This window comes from Chenopodium album, chromosome 19 (assembly GCF_948465745.1).
Source record: "Chenopodium album chromosome 19, dcCheAlbu1.1, whole genome shotgun sequence".
NCBI classification, from domain to species: Eukaryota; Viridiplantae; Streptophyta; class Magnoliopsida; order Caryophyllales; family Amaranthaceae; genus Chenopodium; species Chenopodium album.
Genome location: NC_137852.1, coordinates 6184531 through 6196541, shown reverse-complemented (window position 1 = coordinate 6196541; position 12011 = coordinate 6184531). Strand labels below are relative to the sequence as shown.

Genomic DNA, 12011 nt, shown 5'->3' with positions numbered 1-12011 from the left:
ATGTCATGAAAGTATGTATGAACTGATGTGACTTGACTATAATGATGTCATATTATGAAAGTAAATTTTTAATGATGTGATGTCATAATATGATGTGACTTGACAAATGTGATGTCATAAAAGTATAATTATGCTACATAAGTGTGATGTAATATGGGTAAAATAGTGATGTGATGTTTAAGGTAATAGTGATGTGATTTGACAACAGTAATGGAAATGAACACATTATATGATATGATGATTGATTCATCTGTGTATGCGTATTGATTTCACAAGCATCAATTACTTATCAGTATTACACCCTGTATGCTCAATTACAAGAATAAGGCAAATTTACATATCTACAAGGGGTAGCAGCTAAAACACATGCATGGCTTCGTCATTGAGATTTCAATCTTAAGTTCCTAAACCTACCTTTGATCTGAGAGTGTCTAGCTTCCAAAGTGAAAATTGTGAGCCAAGGAAGCAAAACCTTACCAATTTTATAGATCCTTTCCTGATAAACACCACCTACATACAGTATAAAATTAACTCGTTCATAATTTAGAAGGGGGGATTCAAGAAATAGGGTGCATACAACTTCCCAAGATTAATGGGTGATCAAGCCTGTACATTGATTGGGTAGCAGAGGCATACCTCGGGAACTTCATCATGAGGGCAATGACCTGCCGAGCTAATTTAATAGTTATTGGGGCTTCTGTTAGTTGCTTCATCACCTGTTGGCCCCTGATGGGCTAGCCGCTTAACCCATGGATCCTCTTTCACATACACGAGACAAACAGGAACATTGTTTTCATGACATCTACACATTTACAAAATAGACGGTCTAAACATTTGGTGCCATGGGATCAAAACTGGAGGATAATCTAGCTGTACATACCTTGTTAGAGACTCGTCAAAAGATGACTTGAATGATCTGCATATACCTGTATGGGTAGCTCTGCTATAATCTCTGGTTCACTCATTTTCTGCCAACTAAGCTAATCACTGAACTGACCCAGTAATAACAATGATTTATCAACTATATCCTTTGGGGCATATGACAGACTGTGAAATCATCCCAAACCAGAGCTTGCAGAGTATTGCGTAGTTCCCTGAAAAGTTTATGAGTGGTTCTGCTACATCATGTTCTGTGGCATAATAGGTTCCTGAACCCTTTTGATACACCTTCCTTTCAAATTCCATCAACTCTTCGTTTGATTATTTTCATAATTCACCTAGCATCAAAATTCCAAAGAATCAAGTCAACTAAGCAGTCGTCCAGAGGCTCAAATTCATTCACCCATCATTGCCTACTCCCTGCAGTCCTGCAAAATTCGTTGATGCAGTTCAGCCAATTTCAACATTCAGAGAAAAGTCACCCTCAGGTAAATTTTCAAGCGCTCTCATCTCATTGTAAAGCAAATTAAGTTCTTCTAGTATTGCTTCACGGCTAGGATGAGCCTTTTCATTAGCCAAGAATGTGTGGACATCTCCCGTCACCTCTATCCAACTACAACCTGGCTCCTTTTTCACCTTATTTTTCCTCATGGTCTTCCTCATTCTAGAAACCTCATTCCACATACCTGCATCAGCATATACATTTGCAAGGAGAATGTAGACCGAGGAATCCTCGGGATCTAATTGAAGGATGGAATTTGCAGCTTTTTCTGCAATCTCCACATTTCCAAACATCTTGCAGACACTTAACAAGGTTCTCCAAATAACGTCATCAGCCTCAAATGGCATATCTTCAATCAGCTGTAAAGCCTTTCCAACCTGCCCTGACTTCCCCAACATATCTACCATGCACGAATAATGATCCAGTTGAGGATCTAATCCATAGCTGTGCATTGAGCAAAAGTGATCCCAGCCATTTTCAACAAGCCCCATATGACCACAAGCTCGGAGAACTGCAATAAAAGTTGCATGGTTTGGCTTTACTTTCTCTTTCTTCATATCTTCAAAAACTTTGAGAGCCTCTTCCGCAAAACCATGATAAGCATAACCACATATCATTGCGTTCCATGTCACAAAATCCCGCTTTACAGCCCTTTCAAACATGAGCTGAGAGTCTTGCATATTGCCACATTTTGAATACATGTCCACGAGAGTGCTTACAATATAAACATCCGCTTGCAGTTCATGCTTAATGATTTGAGCATGGATTTGCTTCCCAAGTCCCACGGTTGCCAGGTTAGCACAGGTATCTAGAACTGTTGCATAAGTAAAATTATCAGGTTCAATCCCTCTTCCCAACATCAAAGAAAAAATTTGCAAGGCTTCATCTTCCAAATTTTGCTGTAAACAGCCTGAAATAATTGCATTCCATGAAACAATGTTTTGTTCCTCAAGTCGGTCATGAAGCTTCATAGCCTCATCGATCAACCCATACTTGCAGTACATATCCACCAAAGTACTTCCCACAAAAGGGTGGAAGCCCATTCCAGATTTGATAACTCTGGTATGGAGCTCCATGCCATATTTTGCAAGTTGCTTACCAGCAGTAGCTTTCAAAACACTGCCATAAGTGAATTCGTCAGGTTCCATCCCACAAGCCAGCATTTCAACAAACAAGTGTAGAGTTCCCTCTTCCAGACCATTTTGCTCACAAGCTGCAATTATCGCATTCCAAGACACAGCATCCCTTCTAATCATCTCATTAAAAACACCTTTTGCTCCAAAAACATCTCCACATTTTCCATACATGTCCAAAATTGCATTTGTTACACAAATATTAGACTGAAAATTGCTCTTCATAACCAGACCATGCAGTTGACAACCTGCTGATAGTTGTTTGGCCACAGCACAGGCACTAAAAGCACCTGAAAGAGTAACTTCATCAAAGCCAAGGTCAGATTTAATCAGATTTCGAAGCAACTTTAATGCTTCAGGACCTTGATTACTTTGCACGTAACCAACTAGCATGGCATTATAGGATTGCACACTATGTTTGGGCATAGAGTTGAATACCTTCCTAGAATCTACTAAACTCTGACTTTTCGCATACATATCCAAAGTAGCAGTAGCAACGATAATGTCAGTACCAAAGTTAGTCTTCAAAGCATGAGCGTGCAGTTGGCGACCTAAACCGAGTGCAGATAACCCAGCACATGACCTAAAAACACTAGCATAAGTTGATTGGCTCACACCCAATCCTTGTCTCTGCATCTCCTTAAACAATTCCAAACCATCATTAAACTGATGATTGTGTACAAAACCCGCGATAATAGCGCTCCAACAAACCCAATTCTTTTCAGGCATTGCATAGAAGAACTTCAAGGACTCGTCCAAATATTTGCATTTTGCATACATATCAACTAAAGCACTTCCTGTCACCATATCACTCTCCAAACCCGTTTTCACCGCAAGCCCGTGAATTTGTATACCAAGTATATAGTCCTCCAAAAATGAGCAACATTTCAGAACCACAGCTAAGGTAGTGTGATCAAAGCACACACTTTCTTTAACAATCTGCAAGAATATCTTTACACATTTCTGATGATTCTTACTCTGCAAATAACTCGAAATCAAGGTATTCCATGACACTACATCTCTCTCCGGCATTGAATCAAAAAGAAGCTGCGCAACTTCCATATTCCCTTCCCCAGAATACGCAAAAATCATGGAGTTCCAAGAGATTGTATCTCGTTGAGGCATTTGGTCGAACACCTTGCGTGCATACCCTAACCGCGAGCATTTTACATACATTTGAATCAAACAATTGGTAACAAAGATTGTGGGTTCGAACCCAGAAATTATCATCTGGGAATGTGCTTGTTTGCCCGGATTCAGAGCTCTTTGATGAGTACATTCTTGGAAAATATATGAAAAAGTTTTCTTCTTGGTGGTTGCTGCTTGTTTCAATTCACCAGTAGAAAATGTATTGATGAATGATAATCGTATAGAATGTAGTACATGAAAAATTACAAGAGATCTTTTCAAGAAAAAACTCGAAAATATTTGCGTCATGAGAAGTTTGAAGTAATGGTTTTTCCAGTTTTTTGGTCGTTATATACTTATATTTTGGTAGTTATTAAGTTCTTGCTTCAAACATGTTTTTAAGTCCTAAAACTTTTTACAGTTATATTTTAATCCAGTGGCTTTAGCAAATACTAATTGGCTGTTGGTGTGGTGGTGACTGATGATTGAGACTACACTTGATAGGGAGGAGTGAAGGAACGCGTGTTCGATCCCCCATTACAATTGGGAGTGGACTGATTAGCCCAAAGGGTGAACTGGGTAGAACATTAAAAAAATGGCTTTAGCAAATTATCATTAACACCCGTATTTTAATTAGAAAGGACAATTTTGCCCATACACATATATATCCAAGGTACCGGTGGCTGGGAACACCAAGACATTACTACTAAAATTCATGTAGGTTTTGCAGATTTCACTCAACAATTGGTCAACATAATAATCCTAACAAATCACTGTACTTACAAACTAGGACAGATTGTCAGATTACAAATATACTCTTCCCTGATTCATCAAACTAAGCAAATAATCTGCACATGCGCAAGAATTTCACAGGCATTGATTACTAATCAGTAATACATCCTGTATGTTCAATTACAAGAATGAGGCAAATTTACATATCTACAAGAGGTCGCAGCTAAAACAAGTGCATGGCTTCTTCATTGAGGTTTCAATCTTAAGTTCCTAAATCTACCTTTGATCTGAGATTGTATTAACTTCCAAAGCGAAAATGGTGAGCCAAAGAAGCGTACTCTTACTAACTTTTTAGAGCCTTCCCTGATAAATTCCACGTCCTTAGTGAGATCATATTGGACAGCCTCTGGATCATCAAGCAGAGGCAATGTGACAGAACCCTTCGATTCTACACTTTTGATCCAACCACGTAGTAAATAGTTCACCACCTACATATATAACGAATAAATGTTCCGTGATTTAGGAAGGCAGTACAAAAAATAGGGTACATTCAGGATTAATAAGTAATCAAGCTGCACAGTAATTGGGTAGCTGAGGCAGACCTCAGGAACTTCATCATGAGGGCAATGACCTGCAGGGCTAATTTCGTAGTACGGAGCTTCTGGAAGTTGCTTCTTCACATGTTGTCCCCAAATGGGCTTCACCCATGGATCTTCTTTCCCATACACGAGACAAACAGGAACATTGCTTTCTCGGCATCTACACATGTACAAAATAGAGGACCTTAACATTTGACACCAAGAGATCTAAACAGATATACGTTAATACGTAGATGAAGATACAAGCAGGATAATACCTTGATAAAGACTCATCAAAAGATAGTTCACCAGTGGGGGCACACATGATTGAGGCAAATGCTGCAGCAGCAGCAGGATGTTCTGTCGTCTCCACTATCTGAGAAAAGACTTTATCAACATCTGTTGAATGGTCTGCATAAACTTGCCTGAGCAGCTCTGCTATGGTCTCCGGATCACTCATTTTTTGCCAACTACAATAACAAAAGGCGACCTTAAAGGCTTGCACTGATAAGCAGCAGTTAAAATATTATTCTAGTAAGTGATGAACAAAATATGGGGTTGCCAGGGGAAGTTGCATAAAAACCAACTATAAGAGATGGGATATGAAGCTTACACTATGTCCATAAGCTTAGTTACATTAGCAGGCAGAGGAAAAGTTCCAGCTGGAGGAAACATCCTAGATAGCAAAGGAGATTTTGTAGGATTTGGAAGAAAACCCCAAAAAGGCGTTGCATTGAGCAGAGTAACACCCTTTACTAACTGAGGGTTACATGCTGCAAAATAGGTTGCAACATATCCTCCAAGAGAATTCCCCACAATATAAACTGGTTCACCAATGACCTGCAATCATTTAAGTAGGGTTCATTAAATCCATGCTAGATGATAATAAGAACTTGAAATGGTTTCGGGAAGCAATATGATAAAGGTATACAAGAATAAGGAAAAAGTGCCAAAAATGATTGCGACTAATTAAAAAAGGCAGCAAGCAGCAGCATTTACACACTAAGACAGTAGAAGATGTGAGTTCCATGGAAAAAGTACAGCTAAGTCTCTTACTGGGTCTAGCCAAATAGAGAAAGAGGAATTTTTCGAAATAAAAAGCCAATAATATTGGACCATGTCCCCAGAGGCTCATAGCTATGGTATGCACCGAAATCTGAGCTCTACGTTCATTTAAGAGAGCAAATTGGGTAATGTATGATCAATAAAGTAATGATCAGACAGCTTTATCCAGAAATCTTGGAACATTAAATAGTTTACCTGCTCAATAAAAGACTGCACTTGTTCCCTCCATAAATCAACCGAGTAAACAAGTTCTTCTGCCCATGGTTCGGCTTTCTCTCCAAACCCCCATGTCTCATCCTTCTGTTTAGAGAGATTCACTTCCTTCAACAAAGGAGCAGGATCTTCTATGGGCAATGACTTTCCTTGGCCAAGAAAATCCAGAGCAAATACTCTAAAGTCACGCCCTAAATCTTTCAGCTGCTTTTCATAATGAAAGCTGCCAACACCAAATCCAGGAAGGAAAAGAACTGGTGGGGAATTTACATTCTCACATCCAGCTTTCTCATAATGCACGTTAAGCTTTGGCTTCCATTCCCAATAACAACTACTTACAGAAGTACTTGATTCACCTGTTGAATAATCTGGCAACCCTGGGATCAGAACCTTTGGCACTGAATCTGCACTATCTGATATATCTTCCAAACTCTGTTCCCCACCAACCACAGTCCCGCTAAGACTTTCATTGAAAGCTCTTGGTGCAATCTGACGATTTTGAATAGAGTTAAGTGACCCTGGAGCTTCTTGATGATGTAGGGTTTTCACTAAATAATGCTTCCTTGGGGTACATAGGACTTGCGTTTTTTCCCCTAACGAAGGCTGGAATCCCGGTGAAGTTGATTTTTTCTCTATCAACTGTGATCGTACATGAGAAGGTGCTGAATGGTAGAGAAGAACATCCATGTGAAAGATAAACGTTTTCTGCACAAGTAAACCATAACACAATTTTATAACATCCATGTCACATAATCAGATCTTCAGGGAACAGTTGAAAGGAAGCAAGAAATCACAAAGAATGCATATCTAATAGGTAATAATATTTCAAAGAAAAACACGAGAAGAAAATCACTCGAGTTATGACTCTGACTATCACAGTATAAATATCTCTCCCTAAGTGTCAGTACTGTAATACATTGACGTACTGCAACAGTTCAATGAGAAATGAGTTTTACTATCCTACATGGCCACATCCTTCTTATGTTTCACGACAAAAACGCAATCGCAATTTTTAATTAGGTTAGATTAGGCTACACTCATACAAGCTTCACTCTTTACATCTCATACTCTTCAGTATATAAGCTTTTCCATTAAAACTGTATTTTACGAAATACACAAGTCCCTAAATCACTATCTGAAAATTGCCATCCTCTCCTATCACCCCTACCCCAAATCAAAGTATATGGACCAAATGTCACTGATCACTAACCAATCTTTGTTAAGATGGACACCAACTAACTCAACTATGATAATCGCAAGATTCTCAACATTGGGAAATTCTCATTTTTTCTAGGTCTACTCTAAATCAACTATGTTAAGGCCAGAGGATAATGCAATAACAAATAAAGGAAATCATTCGGTTTGGGTTTGGTTAGTTTGTTAATGAGCCAAACTTGAGCATAAGATTATACAGACTAATTTGAACATTAAACGAGCCAAACTCAAAAACTATGGAATTTGGCTCGAAAGCTCATGATCTCGTGAATTTAGGAAAAATGGTAAATATTTTATTGGATAGCTATATATCCACTCCCTTAAGGCCATCAACTGAGTGACAAAGATAAGCGATTTTTTTAACATGACTTACATAAGCTAGATACTATTCTATTGTTGAATAACATAAACCATTTCTTTGTAATTATTGTTGAAACTTGGAACATGCTTGATTGAGCCAAGCTCAAGTCATCAAGCCAAGCTTGAACTTACTCCCAATTCAATCAACCCAAGCCGAGCCATGTTAGATTCGGTCCGGCTCGTGGCCAGACTTACTCCCAAGTCTCTAGTCCCACTATAAGGCTAACTATAAAATTACCTAGCAACATAAAATACTGTACTTTCTTTTCAAGAGAATCGTTACATCTGAAACTAATTATGCTAATATTTCCAAAATATCATTAATCAATATTCTCCTTCCTGTCAACCATCAAAACCCTAGCTATCGACAAATAAATACTGAACTTACTTCAATCAATGATTTCTCACTCCAATAATAAACAATCAAATACACTTTCCCAAATTAAGCATAATAACAACATGATTTATCAGCATAATCTGACATTATCAATTTAAAAGTAATTGCAGATTTGCAGACTAATTTAATAAATTAAATCATTAAACATATAAAAAGTCAGATGATCTGTCTGAACATATTAAATTAATAATCTAAATACTCCAAGAAATTAAAAAAGCATAAAAATAGAACAAAAAACAAAGCTGAATCATACTTACCTCACTCAAAAAATAGCAAATTTCATTGAAAGAAGAAATCCACAAAAAAAAAAAAAAAAAAAAAATTTGAATCTTTGAATCCGATAATTGAGGAAACTCTAGAGAAACAAAAAATAGAAGAGAGAGAAAGAGAGAAATGCGTTGGAAAGATTGTGCAAGATGCTTAAATGGACCCTCGCCTTCATTCGTCCAGTCGTTCAACACATATATTAAACGTGTCTAAATGGAACTTCACTGTTACAACTTTGGCGCCTTCTAATAATGCCAGAACTACTGCTTTTAACGGTTTTACTCTTATGTTATTACCGTCTGTAAACTAGATAATTCACGAGTCATGCTTAATTTTTAATGGATGATAGCTTATACTTAAGTTTAGAAGTTGAAATTTCAAGAATCTAGATACTCGTATTAAATTGTGTCTTATTGGAAGATTTGTGTTCGATTTAGTTTTAAGTATTATTATGGTTTACATTTAGTATACTTTGTACTATGTACTTATTATTACAGGAAAAATTGAAAACATATTCTTCCTCGAGAAGTATTCATCAATAAAATAGTACATGTTTCACACTTGAAGTCACAAAATTTCTTCTAAACAAACCCAATTTGATATCTTTGTATTTTAAGATCTAAAGTTGGGTATGGCTAACATGTGTAATGTTCAGGTCTAACAAGAAAATTGACCTAGCAGACATGAGGTCTACATTGGTGGACCATGGACTATATAAGGACATTATTATCAAAATTTGGCATAAGCTCGATAAGTCAACCTGCATGCTAATCCGTTAATTTTAAAACCAATTAACTAATGACACAATGAAACTCTGTACATTGGCTAGGACCTAAGCTATGTATGAGCCTTATTTATGAAATATCGACGTAACATAACTTTGCCTTGACTTGCAATAGGTAAACTTGTACGACCGCTGCCCATGCCAAGCATAGCATTTTTATCTTACTCCCTAGAACTTAACTTCAAATTCACTAGAGTGGCTGAATAGAATCCATACATTTAGAGAAGTCCCAAGTTATGGAAATTTCTACCAGCTGGGGCATCAATGCTTAATTAGATGCCAAGTATAGTAATCGCTTTCTCTTTCCTGAAAAATCTACCAAACAAAGGAAGAAGTTATCTTTACGCAAAAGCTTGTTCAATTAAAGGGGTATTCTTTCTTGACCTCTTGCAAATAATGACAAAAGTTAACATCAATTTCCTTCGTTTTCAATAACTGGTTCTTAATTAATTTCAGAATTGACAAATTTGAACTGTACCCACTGTTTAATTTCAAGCATGGTTTATTGTGAGCCGTTGGATTCAGTCAAAGAGATGGGATGATTGATGAGAGGTGGTGGAGCAGAGGATGCATATCAGGTGTTCGACGAAATGCCCAAGTGAGTATTAGGGTTAGTTATTTCTTTTAATTATAGGACATTAGGACATACCATGTGTTTATGAAATACCCAACTCAAAAAGCTCTTTACTTTCTGGAGTATAATATCTGATGATTGACCAGTGATTAAAAAATGAAAATTAATGTGATTCTTGGATGATTACTGTACCCAGAAAAGCCCAAATCTTGATGCTTTGATCTTGGTTTTAGACTTTCAGTTGTGGCCTGGCTCAAGTAAATTTTGCTTTGCTGAGCCTGTATATTTGCCTAATTCTTGGCAGACCGAGTTTTGTTAAGGAAAACCTACATGTTGGAGTTGGGATATAGTCCCATACTAGGAAGGATTATGACCAACTCTGGTGATTCGTTTTAGGATAGAACTTTGTTGTTCTTGTATGTATCAGACTGTGTACATAGCATCTTGTATTTATTATGTTCACATTAGCAACAGCTAGTTTAGCCTCTTTGTAATCTTGTATAAATACACAGTTGACAGTAATGAGAAGCCAAGGGATTATTTCCTATATGGTACTCGTATCATTATTTCCTATAGTATGTGGTCAGACACTCTGTTGTAGCCTTTTATGAAGCGATTTCTTATTACTTCGTCTGTGATTGTATGAGGACTGCTTCCATAAGTGGAGGTGAGGTGAATAGAGTTAATAGATATCAAGTTTTGCTTCCAATGAGGTTATGAAGTTGATGTTTGTTACACAATGCAGCGGCATACCATATGCTACCCCTGTATCTCAGTATCTGTATGAGTCAGCTGGGACATAGGAGGTTTAACAATGTTTTAAACTTGGATTCTGGCTGGATGGAGTATCAACAGCAACATTCACTGTGGACTGTGGAGAAACTGGAAAAGGTTTGTGTTGATAGATTTTCTACAAAAGTTTTTTTTTCCCCTACTTAAGAGATCTTCCATATAAAAATATATGTTTTCTATTTAAGTTCCTAGATTTGAGTTTAATGTTGTATTTTCTAATAAGAAGACATTGGAAGACAATGACCATCAAACTTAGCTTAGTCTAGAGCTAAATGTGTAGGTGCAAATTATAAATATGCAAGTATGATTCTCACATAGTCTCACCCAAAAACAACGTAAGCATATTTTATCTCGAGTTTCAATCCTAGTGCTTACTTTCTCTCCGTGAGGCTACTAATATTTGAAGGCGTGATTATTACTATGATCCACATGATACTAATACAATTGGGCTGTGCAAATGGACTAAGTCAATACTTGTTTATATTTTTTTGACATACGATTAGATCTTTACTTATACGTGATGTGTTGTATATCATATAATTGTACTGCATTAAACGCCATCCTCTTTTCTTTTCTGATGTTGTTTAATGTCAATTTGCATAATGCAGCCAAAAAATTCCTTAAATTTAAGTTCTTTAAACCTGCAGATTCAGAGTATTCTGTCTATATAATAATGTCCTGAAGATTAAAATATTGTACTCCATATTAGGAAAATGTTTAATCATACACAACATCTGTACTATGGAGAAGACCAAGACTTCATCAACAACACAAGTAGACTTATCTAAAATTTCTGTCAGAGATCCCATTATCATTGCTATAACCTATAATGCTATGTTAGATGAGCTTTTTGAAGTAGCAGCAGGATGTTTCTCTATGTTTAGTGTCCTGTCCATTTATGTGTTCAAGTGTTTTGGGCCTGCTTATCAATCGTATCGTTACATCAGCAAATCAGCTAAAGCTTTCTATCAAACAATGCAACCTAATGAACAAGTAATCTTTGGTTAATGATAATAAAGTCCTTTATGAGTGCCACTAGCTAGTCAATTTACTTTTGAAGTTACTAAATTTAGGATCTTGGCAGTGATTTGACTTTTTGCAAGTTGTACATAGCCATGTGGTTTTAAATTAAAGTCTCTTATAATTATGCCACTTTATCTTCATGAAATATAGCAAGCTTTCATCCCCATCTAGTTGAATACTCCGTATTCTGTATCAGTATTGGATAATATAGAATTGACTAGCTGCATGTGATTTTTCCTGTTTGCTGATAGAATACTCATAGTAAAAGTTTAGGTGAAGATTATAAATACTAAAGAACAAGTTATGCTGTCTATAAAACAAAGTTTATAGCGGAAAGGAAGGTGAAGGGAAGAAATGAGAGATCAACAT

At 36.9% G+C, this 12011-nt stretch overlaps 1 protein-coding gene and 1 pseudogene across 1 annotated transcript; both read right to left on the bottom strand.

Annotated features, from left to right (window-relative positions):
• Positions 1–1006: 1006 nt before the first annotated feature.
• On the bottom strand, positions 1007–12011 carry LOC145594984 (pentatricopeptide repeat-containing protein At3g02330, mitochondrial-like; annotated as a pseudogene).
• LOC145594715 (pheophytinase, chloroplastic-like) lies at positions 4447–8592 on the bottom strand. Its single transcript, XM_081651043.1, has 6 exons — positions 8460–8592; positions 6213–6935; positions 5566–5792; positions 5231–5422; positions 4977–5133; positions 4447–4862 (listed from the first exon to the last, which is right to left on the bottom strand). Exons 2-6 carry the CDS (start codon positions 6915–6917, stop codon positions 4620–4622), a joined length of 1524 nt encoding a protein of 507 aa, XP_081507169.1. The 5' UTR covers positions 6918–6935; positions 8460–8592; the 3' UTR covers positions 4447–4619.